This window comes from Halichoeres trimaculatus, unplaced genomic scaffold (assembly GCF_033239565.1).
Source record: "Halichoeres trimaculatus isolate MK-OKI-2021-1 unplaced genomic scaffold, fHalTri1.1 fHalTri1_scaffold_12, whole genome shotgun sequence".
NCBI classification, from domain to species: Eukaryota; Metazoa; Chordata; class Actinopteri; order Labriformes; family Labridae; genus Halichoeres; species Halichoeres trimaculatus.
The window spans coordinates 28,489,589-28,513,011 of record NW_027437190.1 but is presented as its reverse complement, the minus strand read 5'-3'; the positions used below and the strand labels follow the sequence as shown (position 1 = coordinate 28,513,011).

General features: G+C 41.2%; 1 protein-coding gene across 1 annotated transcript in view; it reads right to left on the bottom strand.

Moving 5' to 3' along the window:
• Nucleotides 1-23,423, bottom strand: part of gabbr1a (gamma-aminobutyric acid (GABA) B receptor, 1a) — a 135,369-nt gene that overhangs the window by 62,487 nt on the left and 49,459 nt on the right. The window contains exons 8-12 of the mRNA XM_074682777.1: nt 19,175-19,309; nt 4,055-4,225; nt 772-873; nt 428-493; nt 8-199 (exon numbers count right to left, since the gene is read on the bottom strand). Coding sequence (XP_074538878.1) covers nt 8-199; nt 428-493; nt 772-873; nt 4,055-4,225; nt 19,175-19,309 — 666 coding nt within the window. The remainder of the gene's footprint in view (nt 1-7; nt 200-427; nt 494-771; nt 874-4,054; nt 4,226-19,174; nt 19,310-23,423) is intronic.

Here is a 23,423-nt window from a genome sequence, read left to right as displayed (position 1 = left end):
TTCTTACCATGTTGGAGACGCCACGGACTGTCTCAGGGTTCAGCATGACGATCTCAGTGGTAACGTGTCCCTCCACGGCCTCCGTCATGTTCTCCACGGTGCAGTTGATGGCCGGGTCTTTAATCTTGAACCAGTTATCAGCGTACCAGCCGATCAGAAACCACACGTACTTCTTCCCATAGAGCTTCTCCTTAAACACCTGGCAGCAAGGCGGGAGAGAGGCAGAGGATTGGGTGGAGTGGGGTGGGGTGGGATGATAAATAACCATGAGCAGAATTATTCCCAGAGATGAGCCGAGCATGTTGTATCGCTGCCAAACGAGGAAATTCATTCAGACATTCAAAGAGCTCATTACAGAGCTCAATTTCTGCTAATAGCCAGTCAGGTTGGGTCTATTGGGAGCAATGGAGCAGGAAAAGGTACTAACCTCACAAAACACTTTCCTGGCTTCAGTCTCATAAAAGAGCCCCACAATGATCCGTGCATCTTGGCGCTGCATTAAAACATGAAAGCAAAACAACTTAGTTACATCAGAACAACAATAAAAGTTCTCTGTAGCACAGCTTGATGTTGCAGCGCAGTGAGCCAAAGTTCCTGCTGCTTCACAGGACGGCACGTACTGCTGTTCAGGAGCTGCTAATTAGCATGGCGCATTAATTTCCTCTATCGAGCCGGCTCTATGCTAATGGAACCGTGTGCAGCTGTGAGCCGGAGAAGGAAGCAGGGGAAGAGAGAGGACCAGCAGCTGAGGTGAATTTTTAATCAAAGCACCTTGAGGTTCTTGACAGCGACAGCCGGGTCGGTGAGGAAACTCTGACGAACGCTGATCTCAATGCCCGCCTCCTTCACCCTCTGCTCCAGATCGTCCAGAGTCTGAGAGATGAAAGGAAGGGACAGACAGGCAGGAGGGGAGAGAAGAGGAGAAGGGGGTTAGAGAGGTGGTTGAGCAGAGAGAATCTGAGAGGTGTTGAGTTGAGATTAAAGCAGAAGACAACAGAAAAACAGAAAGTCTGACGAGAAAAAGAAAAACACAAGAATGAAAAAATCTGAAGTGTATATGAGAAACGCCAAGAGGGGAACAGACAGTGTGGGCATGTATGATAAACAAGCGAAGGCAGCACGGCAGAGAATAGATTTTTAGACAAAGAGCACGAGTGGAAAGAAGAAAGGAAGGATGTGAGGAGGGAGAGGAAAGAATGTGAGCGCAGGATCATTAACTTCCATTACAAGCACCAGCCCAAGTGTCATGGTTATCGACCGCCATGCCCGAGAGAGATGTATTGCTTGATCAATATTTCTCACGACCAATACTCCAACAAATTACTTCAAAAATCCTCCATCAATCGCCAGGAGGGATTGCTGGAAGGTGCATCACACAACCTGAGACACAGCAGCTCTCATAAACAAACAGAGAGATATGAGGAGGGGGATCAGGTGAACAACAATTTGGTGAAATGATGGGGAAGAAGTAATAACACGGAGGAAGAGATAACAAAGAAAGGAACAAAAGAGAAGAAGGAGAGTTGGGAATAAAGTGCTTTGCATGAGTATTCACCTTCTTATAGAGATTTGCACATTTAAAGTGTGACCACCTGTCTGCTGGACACAAGTTAAAGCTCCTGTGAGAAACTTTCAAACTGAGTCATTTTTGGCGCCCGCTGTGGACAGGCTGGTATAAGCTGATGTTGTATTTTTATGGAAATAATTTAACATAAATTAAGGCTGTCACATGATTATTTCTTTTTCTATCAGTTTCATCTTTTTTTGCAAGATTCCATTATTTTCCATTTCAAGACAGTTTTTAAAGTCATGTTAAAAACTTAAAGGACACCTCCAAGGCCAGAGTCTTTCACAGCAATGACTGATCTGCAGTCACCAATTTAGCAAGCTCTGTAGTTATCGCTTCAGTTTCACTTCATGCACAGGTCTGCGAACACTCCCACACTCTAACATAGAGCTCTGCAGGTGTTTGTGATGAACTGAAATCGTCTGATCAGCGGCATCCTCCTGTTGGCTGAGATTTGTGCCACTAAGGCCTCGTGCAACAAAGCCACCATTTTCAAAAACTGATATCACCTGTTTAAAAATACTTTCGTCCACACGCAGCGGGACCATAAGTGCAGCTCGAGGCATTTCAGCCACATGTTAGGCAGCGTTTTTCGTTTGAGAACCAAAAACTCTGTTTCCCGGCGTCTACATGAACCCATGAAACTGGAGTTTTCCAAGCATGATCTCAAACTGAATTTCATGTTTTGAAAATGAATGTATTGCTTTTAAATTGCAGTTTCATTTCAGCGAGGCACAACCATTACGTCATCTAAATCTGTGAGGAAGAGCAATTAATCACAGATTCACAGAAATCTTCTTCATGATCCTGGAAACTTAAGTTTCAAGCAAACCTGATTATTCAGACATGTAAATATTCAATTTTTAAATGTAAAGAATACAGAGTTGAATTTTCAAATAGACTTTGAAATATACATCATAATAACATACAACATATAACATTAAATACTTTAATGTTGTACTTCCTTTCAGCAGACTGTCTACTATAATTTGGTGTTAGTTGCAGTTTTGTACGATAATTTGTTACTTGGCAGTGTTGAAAATTGTGATGACCCAGCACATATTTCATATTCCAGATCTTGGTATCCAGAATATTACCAAGATGTGGATCGTACTTTTGCATCTGTCAGAAATTATGGTGACTTTGTCTTGTATTGTTTTGCAAATCAATCTGACCATTTATCATGGAGTTATATACACATATGGTGAAAACATCCCTATCTCACAATGATAAAGAATCCTTAAAAAGAATCCTGGATCCAGATGGTGATCTGGATCACCTCCAAAATTTAATCACATCTCACTTAATCCATTTTGAACATTTCCTGAAAATTTCATCAAGATCTGTGTATTACTTTTTGAGTTATTTTGTTCAAAGACAAACAAACAAACTCCCAAAAACATAACCTCCTTGGCGGAGGCAAAACTTGAATTTGAGGTCATGCTTCGTGGCACAAATCTCAACTCATATTCTCCACTGTTTGCAGTGGCTCAAACTCACAGTTTTTTGGTGATTTCTAATAGTTTACTTCCATTCTAACAGAGCTAACTAGGAGTTTAATACAGTGAACAGCATTGAATGTAGTGCAGCGTTGTTATTTGTCATCACACAGGCAGCTGGAAGCAGGAAGACTATGCTGCGACTGAACTACTGTGTGCCAAAAGAGACAAACCGCATGCAATGAAAAATATATAAATTAAAAACACACAAAAACAGTTTATTCCAGACCTTAATCACAGTATAATTAACATGTTAATGCTAAAAGCCCTTAAAAGTAATCAATCTTCTCCAATTCGCCTCCTGAAGGATCAATTTTAATTTCCATCTGCTTCATCAGCAGCAAAAAAAACCACCGCTGAGGTTTAAAACCTTTAAGCCTGCTGTGAGGTGTTTTTATCAGGGTTTGAAGCAGACTGAAATTAATACTAGAGATTTTTTTAAGAGCTACAAAAGCAAACAAGACCATTAGGAGTAAGATTATTTCTATAATGTTCTGTCAATGCATAAAAGCTGCCACTTGTTGTTGTTGGGGAAAGCGATTTATATCACTCAAATTGTGAGCATCCCTTTTTTAGAGCTTATGCAGCACCCACTCAGAAAGTTTTGACTTTGATGAGTTTTTTGTGGGACAATACTGCGAAAATACAGTATGTACAGGACAGGATTAGCAGGATATGAGCTGTACTTGGTCCATAGGGGTCCATAAAATCAATGCAAACAGAGGCTTCCTCACACTATCTGAGACCTGGAGCAGTTGCTGGCACCTAATCTCAGTTCAGGGTTTTGCAGCACCTTAAGCTTTTAATACGTTTGTTTGTAACAGTTTTTCCATTTATTGCTCCTATTCCACTTCAGAAGTCTGGACCATTTCATCCCAAATAAATTCCAGTTTGATGTGCAGCAGAAAACGGGTGAGTTAAAGAGGGTGAAAAGCCACTGAGGGTAAAAGGAAGGTGTAAAATTGAAGGTGACATAAAAAGTACTGACTGAGGTGAAGACTTCGGTGGTCTGCTGGATGGTGGCAATGCGTGTCCACTTCCACTTCTGGAAAAGCTGCACCCTGGTGGGGTTGTGGAGGGTAGCTGACGGATGTGTGCGGAAGAAGGTTGGAAAGCGCTGGCGGTTGGAGAGCGCTGGCGAGCTGGAACCATAGGAGAGCTGGAAAAAGGGAGAAAAGAAAACGAAAGAGAAGAGTGAGAGGAAAGCAATGATGTAGAAGTTCAGAGGAGGGAAAAGGGAAACAGAAATATACTTCTAAAGGTCCTTCTAGGCATCAGTAAACAGACTTCAATCAAATTGCATTCACATCAGAAGTCTCTTGTTCTTCGCCTTTGATGGCGAATGGTTCAAACAAACAAACAGAGAGGAAAACCCAGCTTAAAAACAGAGCGCCAAAGAAACAGCCCTTTCTGTTTTTTCTGATTTTCATCCACAGTCCCTCCTGCCTTCTTTTCTTCTTTTAGCTCCCCTCAGGCTTATCAGGTGTGCTGATAAACTCAGTAATTTCCCTAAAAAATAACACACCTCACGCAGGATTTCCCATGCTTGCAGTACCATGAAATTGTGATGACACATCCAAGTATTACAAACAGAAGAAATTAAAAAAAGGAACTAATTATTGTTGTTGCAAACCCTAGAGATCATCCCTTTCTCTCATTTGGACCCACATAATTTGAATTCTCCGGCACAATTCCCACCAGAGGCAGGCAGTGTAAGATGTGTGTCCAAAACAGCAGGGAGGAGAGATGGTGGAAAACGCAGACAGGAACAGAGCTCCTCTTACAATTAGTTTCACAGTGACAACCGAAGATAAAACCCTCGACAGGTCTCCTTCAAAATGAGGAACCCGGCGTTTAGGGAACCATTACAGACACAGCCAGCCGATCCTCCACCACAGCTCTCATCTCAGCCCCATTACCTGCACAGCTCGGGGATGTTCACCACTGGGAGCAAAAAGGAGGCTTGATGAAAGATGTCAAATGTCATGTACAATGTGGACTCACCACAATAACATATCCCTGTGGGCACAGGCAGGTAGATGAAGGCATCGAAGTCAAGGATAGCGATCTATACAGGAAGTGACAGATGACCGGGGACAGGTGGAGGAATCTGCAGCAGCTTGTGGTTTACACACACGTAATAATAAATGTATGAAGGGTTCACAGTAAACATGAGGATATGACATGGTTGGAGGTGTGAATAATGCACACCTCTGACTGTGTCAGTGAAATCTGCTGAAAGTGAAGGCACAGACTAAACTTCTTTTTCCCGAACTAATGTGAAAAAGTAAAGGATGTTAAGGACATTTCTGTTTGGCTGGTTTGTGCAAAGATAACTCAACATCGCTTATAATTAGGGAGCCTGTACTGAAATCATTTTAACTCACATTAACACAGAAAAATATGTAAATTCACTTTTTCTAATCTTAAAGCATGTAAACAGATAACATTCATCTTAGTAAGGCCCTCGTTGCAGTGAGCGATTCAGCTCAACGTTGGCATTTTGTTGGCAACTTTTGATCATCAACTACAGTATCAAACCATAAGAGTGAAAATATACTTGGATTTTTTTTAGTAAATAATAAACATGAACTGGGGATACACTGATCTGATCCTGATATCGGGTATCACGCCGATCCAGCCCCTCAAAGCTGAATCGGGTATCGGTGGGAAAGGATCGGTCCAAACTCGACACTGAGGCTAAACTATGATTTAGTATACAAGGTAAAAAAATTCTATAATCAAAGAGTCATTTCTGTAAATTCTGAAGCATTTTTTTAACCAAACTGATGTTCAATATTTAAACACTTAAAGTTTACTAAATATCAACTTCAGTAATTCCATACATACTAATTTTCGTCTTTTACTCAAAACAATACCAGTCTTATCCCACAGTAAAGCATGCAGGTCATTATTGAACAGGATCTGTATCAATCAATACCCAAAGTCCAGGTATCAGTACTGGGAACAGAAAAGCTGGATCGGTGCATCCCTAACCGATATCTGGGCTTAAGGTATCGACCACAGACTGTATATAGAGTGGACTGTGTGGCTTCGCCATTTACCATCGAACGGTTTTAAAGCCAAAATACCCCCATCACAGGTTCAACCATTGGCAGCAGTTGTGCAGCCAGAGTCTGCTCAGTAGAGCCTGTGAGGGATTCTGGGGGAATCTGAGCAGAGCCAGGTGGAAAAAAATATATATACATTTTTTTTGAGAGTCTAATCACTTCTTGACTCTACCTCCCGACATATTTTACTATCCCTGAAAAAAATACACAAGAACGGCAGCTGTCATTCATCATTAAACATGACATGAAGCCTTGTTTTTAACCACTAATATCTAATGAAAACAAAATCTTCTCAGAGAAAAGAGGACCTGAATACAGGGCAGCCAAATAATATCTTCAGACCACTACAACAATCAGACGTGAGAAACATTTCTACGAGGAGTATTAATTTTTTAAAGTTTGACTACAGCCCATCTGGAATGGCTGGAGAGACAGATATTTTTACCTATACTGCAGCCAGCCACCAGGGGGGGCAGTTTTTGTGGCGACCTCACTTCGAGCCGAGCAAGATGACGTCCTTTTTTTTTTACGGTCACTGGTATTGACCGGTGTTAAATTATTACCCGGATGTCCTACTGTGGGATGAGACTAGTAATGTTTTGAGTAAAAGGCAAAAAATTAGTAGAGGGAATTAGTGAAGTTTAAACTTAATTTAACTATGAAATATTAACATGTTTACCAGTAAAATAACTGTTCAGAATTTACACAAGTTCTTTTCAATTGTAAACTTTTATACCCTGCAGACTGGTAATGCAGCAAAAACAAAGAAAGTGCATCAGAGGCAACATTTTAAATCAAGTAGCCAAAAGCGCAGGTAAAGAAAAAACATAGAGCCGGTTGCCTAGATCTGCACCCCTGATACACCAATACCCAATACCACCAATCAGTATCAGTGCATCCCTAAAATGAACCTCAAATAGAAAAATGTAAATACTTATGCCTGCTAGATTTGAAAAAAAATTAAATATAGGACACATTTCGAACAGCAGCTGTGAAGTCATGCTGCAGTTAAATAAACCGTGAGTGAGCAGCGCATCTCAAGGGTCGTGTCCAAGATCAACATCAGCTGAAGCACATTTAAAGTTACTTAACAAAAAGTCATGAGTCAAAGCAACTACAGCATGATGCACCCTCCTTCAATGTACTTTTCAAAGCATTTACAGAGACCAGCTCTTTCAGACCCAAATCCTCCTGCAGCAGATTCAAAGCTGCAGGAGCAGCGTACCTAAAATCCTTCTCCCCTATTTCAAGCCGCACTCTGGGGACAGAGAGCAAAAATAAGTCCTGTGACTGGGTCGCAGAGTGGAGACTGTAGCTTCCAGCATTTCTCAAATTAATAAAATTACACAGATAAGAAGGAGACAGTTGAGAATTACCTTAAAAATAAGAACGTGAGGGGGATTTAGTCTGAGGATGGATGATGCAGACCAGACAACTCGGGCACAGAGGGAGAATAGATGATTTAGTAAACTACACAATAAACTACACTGTGCTCAATAAATAAACACAAGTTTTTTTAACAAAGGGAAACCCTGTAAAACCCTCCCGTCCTTAAAGACTGATCCAGTTGAGAGCATAGAAATGTTGAGAAGTTGGTTTACAGTATCGCATGCGAAATAAGATTAATCTAAAATACACTGAAGGTAAAGTCATGAAGTCTGAAGTGACACCATACAGCCCTAGAGCAGTTTTGACTTAAAATGCTTTGTGTCGCAGCAGCTTGCCCCACAGAGGTCACAAGAGCTGAATTCTCAAACGTCAAAACCTCCCGAACACTTCCACGCATGTGTGAGCACAATCCAAAAATTTCTCCAGACTTTCCCCTGACTCTTTCCTGCTTATAAGAAGTCAGGATGACTGATGTGAGAAAGCAGCAGGAAGAACTTTCACACAAGTGAGCTGGAGGAGGTGAAAAGATTTCTATTATGTGACCGATGCAAAGCCAGACAAGCGACACATAAAAGTCTAAACGAAAACATCCAAGGCTGAGGAAGAAGAAGTATTTAAAAGACGAGAACAGTCTGCTTCTCTGTCCGTTTACACCAAGTACTGAGTGAAATGAAGACACGGTCAGGCTCATGTTGTGTTGTGTTTTTGTAGTTACGTCTTAACTTCAGAGACATTACAGAGAATCACAAAGAAAGAAGAGTTTAGGGCTGCAACTAACGATTATTTTTAGTGTCGACTAATCTATCAATAATTTTTTCGATTAGTCGATTAATCACGATTATTTTGAGTTTCAACCTAATTTGGCCTTTAAAATGTGCAGACCTTTATAATTCAACCTGTGTTTTGCATTTTCACTGCATTTACCCAGAGTTAGGTTCTCACCTCTGATTGGTCAGCCCTGTGTCACGTTTGTTTGTCTTTATTTCATTCATGATGACGTGAAAAAATATAAGTACTAGGCTATACAAAAAATAAATAGGCTAAATCTCAAACTGAATGAAGCAGGTGACAGGGAAATTAAGTTGTTGTACGCAGTGTTGGACAGACCGCTTATTAGTGACTTTGGGCTCGTTTTCTCATGTTTATTTGCTTGGGGCTTTGCTCTCTGTGTGATCCCGTCTGAATCTCTCCCAGCTCTCCATAACAACGCGTTAAGTTTCGTTTCTCTACATGCGCTACTTCCACTTCGCTCATGCGCACTCCGCACCTCCTCCTCCCCGCTGAGTGTTACCGCTGCAGTGTGAGCTTGAGAGTAATAAATGTCCTCTCTTTTCTAAAGTTAGGGGAGTTTTGACACTAGTTTGTCGCTTAGATCCTGAAAAACTGTCTGTAACAGAGAGTGAAGGAGACTCACTAGATCACGTTATCAGACGCTAAACTCCAGGAGCTGTCAGGCTCCGTCAGAGCCTCCATGAGCGCACAGCGCTCTCTGGGAGTGGAGATTTTTCCTCATCAATATTCCTCACGTATGAACTTAGTGATCTTTTCCCATAAAAGTATCCAATAACACAGCACCTCATGGTGTGAACTGAAGTTACAAATGAGTATTACCCCCTGGTATTTGATTTCACCATACGACAACAACAATAAAAACAATAATACGACGCGTCGACTATTAAAATTTGCGTCGATGAATTTTTTTCGTCGACGTAGTCGATTATGTCGACTAATCGTTGCAGCCCTAGAAGAGTTTGGTGTTAGTTGCAGGTTTGTACAATAATTGATTTCCTAACAGTGTTGAAAATTATGACAACCCAGTACATATTTCATATTCCAGATCCTAGTATCCAGAATATTGCCAGGGTCTGGATCGTACTTTTACATCCGTCAGAAATTATGGTGACCTTGTCTTGTATTGTTTAGCAAAGCAATCCAACCATTTATCGTAAAGTTATGTACAAAAATGGTGAAAACGGCCCTATCTCACAATGATAAAGAATCCTCTTAAAAAGTCCTGGATCAAGACGGTGATCTAGATCACCTCCAAAATTGAATCATTTCTTCCTTATCACATTTTGAACATTTCCTGAGAATTAAATGAAGATTCGTTTGTTGCTTTTTGAGTTATGTTGTTCACAGACAAACAGACAAACTCTCCCAAAAACATAACCTCCTTGGTGGAGGTAAAATCTGTCGGAGTATTACTCTGACTACACCCTGTGTTTAACTTCTTTTGAAGACTCGCTTTATACAACCAACAGAAGGTTTGACCCCTCTGTCCTGACAACCTCCCCTGAGTTAACAAAGCTTCATTTCCACAGCTGCCCTGTCTGTTCAGCACACAGCGATGTGCACTGACTTAGAGGCAGAGCAATTGAAGGCAATAAATTGTTTACTTGCTCACAGTTCTGAACACAGTTCTGCAACAGGTAATCTGTCAGCGAGGGCAAACTAGGTAGGCGGGAGAAACCTGGAACAGGTTGTGATTGAAGACATTCAGGCAAGAAACAGGACGAAGGCTTGAATGCTTAAACTGTGCTGCACGTCAGACCACTGCTGTTCAATCTGTTTCACATCAGGGACACCTGCACTGACAAAAAAGAGACCATTCTACAATGTTTATTAAGACCTCTGCTTTTGAATAGAAAGCGTTTGAATCTCATAACCTAAATAAGCATTAAATCTGTCGGTGCGTGAGCTGTGAACAGATTGACTGGAGAAACAAGTTCCTCTGGCACGTTAAGAAGAGCAGCATCAGGCTGGACAGACCTCAGACATCTGCATTAGATAATCCATAATGAGGTCAGGGGGAACAGGTGAGCTGTGTCTGACAGGTGTTCAATAAGGGCTCCTAGAGCAGGTATGAGCAGGGACGATACCGATTAGTCGGGCTGTGTAGAGTTAATACACACAAGTAGTCGATTGAAATGCACTTAGAAAGTCAATTCTCCAAACATCATCCAACAAATATTCACTGAAACCATCTATTTGTGTTGGATGATGGATCGAAGTAGACCCTTATGACCCATATGTAGAAAATACAGCCTAAATGAACCCTCGTGAATAAATCCCTTGAGAAAACAGAAAACTTGTCACAATTAAACACCAAGCCTAAGAGGAGTTCACTAAAGACCCCTTTATTGTTTATAGTTAGACCAAAAACTGTAAAAAAAAAAAAAAATGGATGTCATCTTGCTAGGCTCAATGCGAGGTCACCACAAAAAACTGCTCCCCCTGGTGGTTGATTGCAGTATGGGTCAAAAAATCCATCTCCCCAGCCATTCCAGATGGGCTGTGATCAAACTTTGAAAAATTAATACACCTTGCAGAAATGTTTCTCACATCTGATTGTTGTGGTGATTTGAAGATATTATTTGGATGCCTTGTATTCAAGTCCTCTTTTTTTCTGAAAAGTTTTGCTTTCATTAGTTATAAGAGGTTAAAAACAAGGCTTTACGTCATGATGATTGACAGCTGCCGTTCTTGTGTATATTTTTAGGGATTGTAAAATATGTCGGGAGGTAGAGTCAAGAAGTGATCAGACTCTTGACAGAAAGAAATAATTATAATATATTTGTCACCCGGCTCCACTTAGATTCTTTTATAGCCTCTACTGCGCAGACTCTGGCTGTATGGCTGCCAATGGCGGCACCCATGAAATAGATATTTTGCCTCAAAAATAGTACAATGGTAAATGGTGAAGCCACGCTGTTCACTTTATTACAGTTAAAGCTGTATGCACATTTTGGTAACAAAAGTACTGTTTGTTAGATATGCAGAGAAACACAATGATGTGTTTCTGCAAAAGTGATCAATTTCATCTTTAACTTTAGCTGGAGCTGTAGCTTTGGTTGATGATTGTTTTCTGGTTGTAAACAGGAGCAGATGACGGATAGCATCACGTAGGGCGGCGTAGTTTGGCAGTGTTTTGATTCAGGAAATAGAGATAACGTTAGATAACGTGTGTCTTTTAAACTTCATGACAGTGATGGTCATCAATAATGCTAACTCAAAACCTTACCTTTACATCGATCAGCGAGTTAGAAATTAAAATTTTCAGACAGAGTGATAGGGAAATCAGGGTTGCCAATTCGATTTAGATTGCAACTCTTTAACATTTATGATTTTTAGTTTACTTTTTAACACCAGACCATGTGAAAAAAGTTAAATGATGATGATAATGTCTACAGACTAGATCAGGAGCCACATTTTCCCATAAAATGCACATCACGTGAGTCAGAGAGAAATATAGCTCCCTCTGCTGGAGAAAAGTGGTAACTTTTTTCCAATCCAGTTTATAAACAAAGACTGAAATTAAGATTTGAATTAAAAAAAATAAAACCAAAGAATCCGGATTTTGATACTGTCAAACAAAATATCCAGATATATATTGTTTTTCAGTTTTTTCTCCCACCCCTAGAAATTAGTCACTTGGAAATAGAGCGTGGCCCAATACGAATATGGTGAACACTTAAAATATCTAACCTTATGATAGATTATCAATGCTCTTTCGTGGTGTACTCTTTGTTTTATCATTATTATTATTATTATTAAAATATGGCTGCCATTAATTTTTTTCAGCATTCCTCTTTAGAGAGTTGAGTCACCATTTATATGTCATCTTGGGGGAGTTCCTCATTGGCTGAAAATAGGGCAAAGACACAGAAGAAGAAAAAACAAGCAGCTGTGCTGATAAGACAGACTCGAGTAGAAACGTGAAACTGAAAAATGCACCAGCATCGTTTTAATCCAAAGTTTGGACTCACTTTGGCTTTTATAGTGTGGATGGAACAAAGCTAGAGAGGAAGTGTCTCATAAAAATACAACACACAGCGGTAAAACAAACATGCACAGCCACCTCAGTGAATGAGTGAGTGAATTCACCCTTTTAAGTCAATGAATCAAAAGTGAAGTGACATCCTGCTTATATGTTTCACTTTCAAACTGAATGACTTTATCTGGATGGAGATCGTTTTCTTTTCAGAACAGCAAATTGAAATGAAAACCCACAAAGATGTGAGCTTCTTTCAGCTCGGCCTTGACGCCTTTTGTGGTTGATTTTTTCGAAGAGTTTAATGGCACCATGTCTGACAAGGTGAAAATGAAAACCTGAAAATGGCTTAACTAGAGGCTGCAACGTTTTATAAAAACCATCTTAACAGTGACAAAACTCAGAGGAAGCAAAAAGCTGCTTTGGCAGTGAGACAGATGTAGCAGCGCTCTACGACAAACAGACAAAAGTTCCACATCAAAGCTTCCCCAAAAAACACGAAAAATATCTGATTCTCATTTCCTCGGTTCTTTTGTAGCCTTGTAGTCGAAGATCAATGCCCGTCTCTGGCTTTCTGTGTTTTTAGGAACGGAGAGGTTGTTGAAATTAACAGTGAGCCAAGAGCAGCCGATCTAGAGCCCCTCCTTGATCAGCGTCCAGAAATGGAGGTTTGCATTTGCCTCCCTGGTGCTCTGATGAGGCTGTTTGACATGCGGGGAGGCTTGTGCAGGCAGCCAGCGTACAGAAATAATTGAGTGTGGCGGTTTGGAGCTTGTGCCAGCGGTGGCGTGTAGTAAAGGGAGACAGATCCCTTTGTGTGTGGGGAGAATCGACTGCTCGAGCTGAGGGAGCGAGGCGGAAACGAAGAGTGGGAGAGAAAGACGGCAGAGATGGAAAAGGAGGAAGGAAGGAAGGAAGGCGAGAGAAAAAAAGGGGGTTGAAATAGAGAAGGCCAGCTCCAGGCAGAGTCAGCAGACACAGAAAAGAGGAAGGAGAGGAGTCGGGAAGTGTAAGGGGTTTAATGATGAAGACTGAAAGGGTGACAGAAAGAGAAAGACCAGAAACGGAAAAGAGGGGCACATGCCAACCACGAGAACCGATTGTTCTCGATGACTAATCTCTGGATGAAACTTCAATTACAGGACAAAGCCAAAAGCAGAGCAGTGTGAGTGACAGAGAGGCAGATCAAGAGATGACAAAGAGATTGAGATAAACAAAATAAACCGACTGATGAAGGCATAAAAGGCAGAAATGTTTTCAAGAAGCATCAGATCTGTAGCTGATTGAAAGATCTGGGATGTGTTTGTGCTTGTCATCGTGGTATTGTAATGCAGTTTGGGAAGTCAAACAATATGTTTTGTGCGGCACACAGTGTCGCTGTCAATGCAGGATTGTGGAACTGCCTTGTCTTGTGTCAGCGCTAATCAAAAGTGCTGTGTGAAGTGTTGAAGAAATCAATAAACAACTACGGCATTGATTGGAGGAAGAGAGTGTAATTACTACAACTACAAAAGATCATTATTTAAATGGACGTCAGCTTCAAACAGACTCTTCAACATGTTGTGGATTGTTTGCCTGCACTAAATAAAAGAGACGGTATCCCTTTAGCACAAACAAAGCGAAGGCTTTCAGTGTCATTGTTTGGGGTTCTTATCAGCTTATATCCCTCTTAATGCGATCCACTACAAAAGACCACCAGAGACAAGAGACCACGTCGTCCTCTCAGCTCTTTGTTTGGCTTCCTGCTCCTGTCCCCAACAAGGGATCAGAGCTGCTGCTTACAGCTTTGGACCAAAGGTTCAGAATCCAAGACTGTACAAATGAAGTGTTACAGCATCATTCAGTGGGATGAAAACTGTCATTTTCAGGCCTAGAATTTAGTGTTTGGCAATCCTGCAATGGTGGTTTCCTTGTCCTTATTTGGACACACTTTGCTAAATCCCTATCCCAACTGAGACACTGCCATGACGGTATGTAAGCTATAACTAAATAAACATCAATGACAAAATTAGTCACAGACAAATCTAACAGTCAGTGAGTCGTTGGTGTTCCCACTCATCGTTTGGGCAGGCATAAGATCCTTTTTCTGGAGTCATTTAAGAGTGACACATCTTGCATCCTTACTGACTATCTTATTTATTGCTAGGTACCGCCCTGTTGGTTGTGGCAGCTCTGTCTTCCTTGTCCATTTCTTGTCATTTTTTCATCTTTTTTTTGTCATTTTTGAATTTGGAGTGGATTATTACTTTGTATGGTTCATTTGTTGGTCATGAACACCAAACTGGTTTTGTCTTCAGTGATATTTTACTACTTTTTCTCCTGTGTTTGTCTGGAGATCCTAGATGTAACCATGGCCGCATTGTTTACATGTGAAATCAGCTGTTAGCAGCCTGTAGCATGTCAATGCTAACTGGTGCAAGGCCTGATGTTTCTCACAAGGTGAGGAGATGGAGGTGAGGATGACGTGCTGGTTCTCAGGTGTGAGCTAAGAAGTGACGACATGGACCTGTCCTTCCATTCATCGTTATTGGGAATATAGAATCTATCTCCAATAAGATGGACGAGCTAGCCGTGCTAACCCAGAAACAGAGGGAATATCACAAGGCAAAGTAGCATCATGCTATTCACAGACATAGCTAACGGAGCAAACGCTGGACACCAACGCTACATTGGAAGAGCTTCACCTGCTGTGAGCAGACAGGATCCAGGAGACAGAGACTGAACAGACTGCTGAAGAAGCTCAGTCCTGGACCCTGTGGAGGTGGAGGCTGGCTGAACTGGAGAATGATGGACAAGCTGTCAGCATCTATTTTCTTATGGACCTTTTTGCACTTTCTATACACTTTCTTGCTTTTATTTTCTTGATTGCTGCTGTGATTCCTCCTGAATTTCCCCTAAAAAGAAAGTATTTTCTATTCTACTCTATTCTATCTTTGGTACAAGGTACCAACCTTCAGCTATGGAACATGGAGCAAATGCACAAACTTAAACCTGCAGTCCCTCAACCATCCACTTAGCGTACACGCCCATTCAAAAAAAAAAAAATCTGTAGAGGAAAAATCAATGTGTTCACAGCCTGGTGCTAAACTGGTCTGTTTGGCTTATTTCTCTTTGACAACTATCAATCTTGCCATGGCTGATGCACTCAACTTGAAGTATCATTTAACCTAAATTCCCTGTACAATTTATCACCAAAGCAAGGCAGTTACTGTCAAGTTTTGAGCGTTCTGTCTTCACCTACAAACAGCAGAGGTGACCTTGCTGTGAAGAGTTTTCATTGAAACATTTTTTACTGAAGCAACAGTCACCATGAAGTGTTTTGAAGGTGCGCTCAGAGCATTTTGAAGAGGCTCTGGGTAACTGAGACAAGCTGTTGTTGAATTTTTTTATGTCTTCTTTAAGGCACTAAACACTTATAACAAAAACTAGCCCTGTAACTGAATACTGGATGAGGTGAGTTAGTGAAATGTGTTTTCTTTTATTCCAAAGTATTTGACTTTTAAAGCTGATGCATTGTCTGGCACAAAGCGAGAAAGGTTGCCTTGAATACTTAGACTTGGATTGTAAATAAAGCTTCTAACATTGTGATGACATTTGTAAAATTCAGTAGAATCAGTTTCATTTATCTCTTCTATCCATTATCTTTAAAGGCTGTGTGACGGGTTTAAAGGGAGACCTTAACCCTATATTGCTGAATGTATTATAACTGATAAATGAGTTTCAAAGACCTTTATCTCATTCACATGATAAATAATTTTCTTAAAAACCTGTTCAAATTAATTCACTACAAAATCTGGACCTTCTTAACTCCACGTAAGAGGCATTTGATGGGTTTAGCTCCGAATCCTTACTGCACATTCTGTAGTCAGGATGTTCTGGGTTCATTGATGCATGTCTTGTGGGAGTGACCAGATGAAAGTAGCACGGCAGCATCAACTTTGTCTTCATATGAGGATTTAGGGCCTAAAAGAGGAGCTACCTCAGTGATATGTAGGTGGTTTGGCTGACCAAAGATCAGACACCCAGCAAAACACATTAAATGCAAAATGTGCAGGAGAACTACTACCGCAAAGGGTGGCAACAACACAAACACGTTCCACCACCCAAAGCTGAAACGCACGGCTATGAGGACATGTGAGGAGGACACGAAAGCTATGTTATTATCAATGGAATTTTTTTTTATTTTTCACAAGAGAACCACATGTTCCTGCAGGAATCCCACCCATGACAACGCAGTTTCATGGTAAATAATTAGCATGTTAAGCTCATCTGGCCCTCCCAAAACTTCAGCACCTTCAGTCCATGCCTTCTCCTTTCTGTTGGTCTCCTTATATAAAGAATATGTTGCGTATTTTTCACCTGCAAGATTAACTTTTCCTCCTCCAAAACATCAGATTTCCTCTGGATCTGACCTGCTTACTACGTTTACATTTCAAGCTTGTGTTGTCGTAGTAAATTATTGGAAAAGTGGCTTCCACACTGTGTGTGCAATAAAAATGCTGTTATTCAGAAGCAACACCCACTAATAAAAGTTGTTTTTTTTTTTCCTATATCGTCATAAATATTGTCAAATTTCCTGGATAAGATGTCTGATCTGATAGGGAGGAAACTCCTCCTACATGACTCCAAGTCCATGGTCATAAAGGTAGAACATAAACTCTGGTTGGCTGGCATGACTGCAGCAAAAAAAAAAAATACAGATTTAAGGTGGCTCCCACCACATCAATCATCAACAAAACATTGGCTACAAGCTCTCCTTCAGGTAGTCTACCTGGAGCGGTCATCAGCCCGCGTTAATAATTCTGAGTCCTGTACACTGGAGATGTGGTAAAAAGCTGTAGAGGACTTTAAAACATTGATTTCATGACTTTTGACGCCCAGCTGTCGTAACATTGTATGTTTTCCCTGTAATTTTGTTTATTACTTTATCCTATCCAATTGCTTTGATTTTGATTTTGCAAAAAATTCTATGTTGTTCTGTGGGATGGGAAAGGCTGTGCTGTGTGTTCAGGGTTTCTGCTTTGAATTGTTGTTGTTATTATTGTTCGAAATCTAACTGATCAAAAGTTGATTACAAAAAAAACTGTCAAAAAATGTTAACAAAATGTGTTCAGTCCCCTTAAGGATTATCATTCCACTGCAGGCAGCTGAGGTTGTATTTTGCTCCACACACTTTTTTCAGGGAAATCATTTCTTATTTCAAGAAGTTGGGGTAAGAATAACATCAAAACTGTTACCCCTAAATTCCACCGCATGCGCCGCGCAACGCAGCGGAGCGCCGTGTTCTTGCTCCGATTGTCAAATCTCACTGGAAGCAGCACGCTGCGCAGCTCTGCTCCGCTCAGTCTGGAGGGGGAGGGCTGGTCCTCAGAGAGTCACAGGCTCTCGTATGAATAGCGATATCACACGATCACCATCCACTCCCATAACTTTTGATATGTCAGTCCACACCATGTCCTTTCTGCCTGTATCCTTATTAAAAGGATGTTTGGGATCATACAGAATGTTGAACTTATCCACTTCCAAGATCAGCTTCTCTTCATCCATGCCTTTGTGTTGCGTCTAGGACCCTCCGACCGACTGTTTACCTAATGCACGTGCCTTCAGATGTGGCATATGTTATAACATATGGGGGAAATTTACGTTTGAGAGTTCGTGTATTGTGTTTTATTTGGACTCGTCCGGGTACTTCACATCGTGACTTCCTGTCTAGTGCTTTCTTATCGACAGTGAATTTACGAGGTTTGGAAGTGGCCGCGCAGAAAATAGACCTGAAGCGTATTTCTCACGCCGGCGTGCGGGCCCTGGCGCGGGCAGTGGAATTTGCCTGATAGATTACAATGGAAGCTAAAGTGCTACGCAGTAGGTTTCAAGGGCGCGGCGCTTGCGGTGGAATTGAGGGGTTACTCTTTTGTTTTTAAATGGATATTTTCTGCACTTACAGAATGCAAATTAACTAAAAAAAGTTGCCAAAACCAGCCCAGTTTAACAAATGTGATACAAAAATCACAATATAAAAAAAGATATATCACATTTTTGTGGATTTTGTTAAAAGGGTTAATATGAAAATAAGATTTTCTAGCTATTTTTGGATGAATCAGGCTTTTCAGGGTTAAACTAGTCTCAGTTTTATATACTTGCCTGTTTAAAATCCACAATACAAAACAAGAGTCTCAGTGCCAAAATTGGTTATTTCTTATTCAAAATTACTATTTCTCAGTATTTGTGGACAACCCCATCATTTTTTTTACAGCAAGCAGACAAAAGTGCCTACGACAACACTACACCAGGCAGTAAAGTTTAGCAGTGAGAGGCAACATCTGTCCTTTTTCTTAAAGAAAACATTTTTCGGATTTATTTTGTAGTAATTGTGGACACTGGAGCTAGACTGGCAAAAATAAAAAAGGAGCTCAGAGCAGAAGAAAGCCAAACAGGAGAGTGATAGAGCACAGGCTAAAACGTGGGTTAAGCTGTTTGTGAGTCGTCTGCTCTGCTTGGTGAGGTTAGAGTCGACAGATGAGCACTGGTTGGACATAACCAGGATTTACTGAGAACAAAGTGTTAAAAAGAAGATCCACGTGGGTGATAGCACTCATAGGAAACTGAGTCTTTATCCTGGAAAGACACCACCGATTCCAGATAGCTCTCACGTTTCTTTAAAGGCAATTATTAGACCTGTTACAGAGATATCAGAATAATTTTTCTCTGACTGTTGTGCAGAAGTCAGAGTTTAGTGGATTGGGACTCAGAGAATGAGAGCAAAGTGAGATGCAAATAATGACTGCAGTGAAAATTTGTGTGCCTCTTGGGTTAATAAATGTTAATATAATCTTCCTGAAAGAGTGTGCCTTTGTTCAAAGAGTAAAAAGAAACCCACCACAATGAGGTTCCACATGCGAGCAGCTTCAGCCACGATGGTGGAGACGCCGCTGCAGCCCGGCATCAGGACGATCTTGATGGGCTCGGTGTACAGAAGGTCGTACAGCAACTTGGTGGATTCACCCGGGTCACACTGGAAGGACAGAGTGATAAAGCGTTATATGGATGAACAGATGAACAGATGGATGGGCGGATCAATAATAAGGCAGAGGAATGGATCGAGGTGATGGAAGGAGAGGAAAAGAGAGGCAGGGATATGGAGGACTCAGAGGGAGGAAAATGAGAACGATAAGGGAGAGGCGGACAGATGGAATGAGAACAGAGGGTGAGGGAGAGGAAGAAACAAATAAGCAATGAAGTGTGGTGGATGGAGGCGACTGTAAACAGAAACAGAAAGAGGAAAACAGACGGGAGTAGATAAAGTAAAGGGAAATGACAAAGAGAAGGCACAGAGCAGCACAAAAGGCCAAAACAAATTTGAAAAGAAAAGACATGTAGGAGAAATAAAAGGACAAGTCAGAGAAATAAAAAGAACAGGTCAGGATAAAATAAAGGAAAATGGCACAAAAGGAGCAGAAAGCGGGGGGAAGGATGTAAATGTGGAAAGAAATGACAAGCTGGAGGAAGAAATGAATACCAGAGTTCACGTCTCAACTATGTACGTATATATCATGGAGAGATAACACAGCGTTTACAGATTAAGACATAAAAACATAAACACAAGCAGAAACTGAACAAAACTGAGTCTGATGACCAAAGCAGCAGGCATCACAAGTCATTACAACCCTGCAATAAAGTCATTTACAGCATGTCGAGGTGGCGACAGTGCAGCTGGAATGATCCATCACCGCTCTGTCAGCCAGATTACCGACAGGCCGTCACCGCCGCACTGCTCATCAGAGTCGCACATAAACCGGCCTGACACGTCTAATGATTCAGCATAGGAAAGGAGATACGGCTCCCATACACAAACACAAACACACACATTCACATTAGGAAAGAAACACTCTCTAAGATGAGTGTCAGAAAGCATCACACCGCAGCAGATGATGGCGGCGACCAATACGGCTCCTAATTGGGGTGTTTGTCTCGGCTGCTGAATTGTCTCTCTGCAGCAGCCCCGTGATTTTTCTGAGGAGGTAATCACCACTCAAGACCCGGCACTGTGTAATATCTGGGCTTCTTATTGAGTGATGTGTTTTCCATTAACTCCAGATTGGGCAGAATCACAGAGGTGTCAAACCATTGCTGTAAAAGTCAGAGATAATAGATGATTCAATCTGAGTCTTATTAAAGCTTGGACTGCAGACTTTCTCAAACAATACTCAAGTTCTTCTGAAATCACAGACATTTGCGACCCGACTGATTTATTGGGTCATGTAGGTGGTGATCACTGACCGTAAAAAAAATCAAGGTCACAGCTTCTGAAGCGTCGTGTGTATCTGATTAAACACACGGGAGCTTCTGCAACAATAAACACTGTGAAACTGTGACCGCACAGGAGCTAAAGCTGTGACGTTTACATATGAGAAGAATAAAATACCCTCTTAAATGAAAACATGGAACCTGTGACAGTCATCCAATCATCTCATAATCTATTCACTCTGATTGGACAGGCACCTGCCGCTGTATCCAGACCAAGGGTGGGCAACCTTTTCCATGATCCAAGCCTTTAGACTGTGAAAAAAAATGGACGTCATCTTGCCCGGCTTGAAGTGGCTGCTGGTCAAACTTTAAAAAATTGATACACCTTGTAGAAATGTTTCTCACATCCCATTGTTGTGGTGATTTGAAGATATCATTTGGCTGCTTTGTAATAAAGTCCTCTTTCTTCTGACAAGTTTCATTTTTAATTAGTTATAAGAGGTTAAAAACAAGTCAGGTTTAAAGTGGACATATCATGCTTGTTTCTCCTTTTCACTATGCCAGACTAGGATGCCTGTAAAGCATTTCTGCCCTCAGTACAAGTCATTTAGTTCCTTCATTGCCCCACAATAGCGTTCTCAATATCCTCAGTTTAGGCCATTCTGAAGATCTCGTTGAAACGCTCCGTTTCGAGAATGACCTCCAGTAACCTCGCAACATCACAGCCCTTTGTGCTCTGATTGGTCAGTTCTATCAGAGGGGCGGAGGGGGCGGTTTTTGCAGCATGGCAATATTTACAAAATCACCATACTGGATGGGGCAGACCGAGCGAGTTTGCTGTTTGCCAAAACTTCACCGTAAGGCATTGATAGCACCAATAAAATGGCAGAGTGTAGGATACGTCCTTTTGTATTGGACCCCGAGTCAGACCCGGACGGTTCTGCAGCTCAGGAGGAAGAAAATCCACCTCGACACAGATCATCTCAGGACGCTTCAGTGTGGTGAGTCAAACCAGTACTGTAACATTTATAGTTTATACGTTTATACTCGGCTCTTGGTGGGTGTATCCCTCGGTGGCGGTTGTGTGACTAACTGACATCACAGAGGAGGAGCTGCTTTATCAGATTACTCCAATAAAAAGAAAGGATCCTCGTGTCGTCACGAAGGTCAAAATCTCGAAGCCAAATGTCAATGACCTATTTTCAGAGGCATCAAATCTCGTTCTAGGATATCAGAAAAAATACAATATCTCATTATTTGAAAATTCAGGGGGTGAAAGGTCTTGTTTTCAACTTTATTATTTTATATGCAAGTATTAAATCAAGGATTAGCATGATATGTCCCCTTTAACGATGATTGACAGCTGCCATTCTTGTGTATTTTTTTCAGGGGTTGTAAAATATGTCGGGAGGTAGAGCAAGAAGTGATAAGACTCTCAAAAGAAAAAAGATTATTATTTTTGTCACCTGGCTCCATTCAGATTCTCCCAGAATCGCTCACAGTCTCTACTGCGCAGACTCTGGCCGCACAACTGCTGACAATGGTGGCGCCTGTGACGGGGGAATTTTGCTTCAAAACCATACAATGATTACTGGCGGAGCCACGCTGTCCACTCTATATACAGCCTATGCTCAAGCAACTTTATATTTATAAAATAATCGAGAGTTGAAAGGAAAGTCTTCTTTAATGGTTTTCTATGCTTAGCTATGCGATGAGAAATGTTATAACTTCCTTGTCCCTGTTTCCTGGTTTTTAACGGTACAGGAAGTTTTGAATGTGTTGCTCTGTTTCACAAACTTTGCTAACACTGTTTTCTTGTTCGGTCTCAAAAAGGCGCTGCGCACTTGATGTCCTAACATACGACACTTTCACAGCAAAGGGTGCCCTTGAGGGTAGGGTGCCCATCTCCGGCAATAAATCCATGCTCCCTTCCAACTATGTTGGAAAGAATGACTGGAACTTGGTTTGTTTGCCTTGATAACACTGCCAAATAGATGTGAATACGAGCAAACACAATGACCTCCCAAGAGATTTGCGGTGGCGTACTTGCAGGGCTCATTAGCACACTTGTAACATCACGATGTAAGTTTATTATTTAATATTATTTGTTAAATTTTTATTCAATAACATTTTCAGTGTGCTCAGTTTCTTTTGAAGTGTTAAATAAAATACAATAGGAAAGTTGCCATATGTATTTATTTGTTTATTTTGTCCTCTGTCTCATTGTAACTTTTCTCCCCTTGCCAACATAAACAGCCTCACGCCCTAGGTTGCCTACCCCTGATCTAGACAGTTTTCCACAAGCTAACCCTCAAAAGTTAGTGACAAGAATGGCAGAGAAAGAAAGTCTGAGAGAGCTAGAGATGCCAGAAATGCTCAGTGTCCCTCTCCTAAACACAGCTGCTCAGCTGATCCTCCACCCTGAGGGAGGTTTAGACTGTGACTTCAGCCACCGGGTGCTGAGGAGCTCTGAAACCCACCAAAGGCTGGTGCCGAGTTAGAAACGGACTCAACCTTGAAGCAACCTAGATTCAGGCAAAGAGGTGGAGTAGAGTCCTCATAATCAGCTCAGCTGTGGCCTTTATAATGCAAATTATTAAACGTAAACCCTTGATGTAATGTAAACAAAAGCTGTGTAATACAGTTCTTCCACTTTCATGCAATGTGTGTGAATTACTAAGTAGGCAGCAGCTACAGCTGTTTTATGAACCAGGAAGTCAGCGTGTTTAACATCGCTGTAAAACAGACAATTGAAAATGAGACCTAATGGGTTTCCTGAGCTTTTGCAGCCTCAAGTGGAAACTCAAGTACTGCGTTTTTTATTTGTTTTTGTACTCTTACATTGGCTTCATTTTTGAACAGCAACCTTTGTTGCAAAGTTT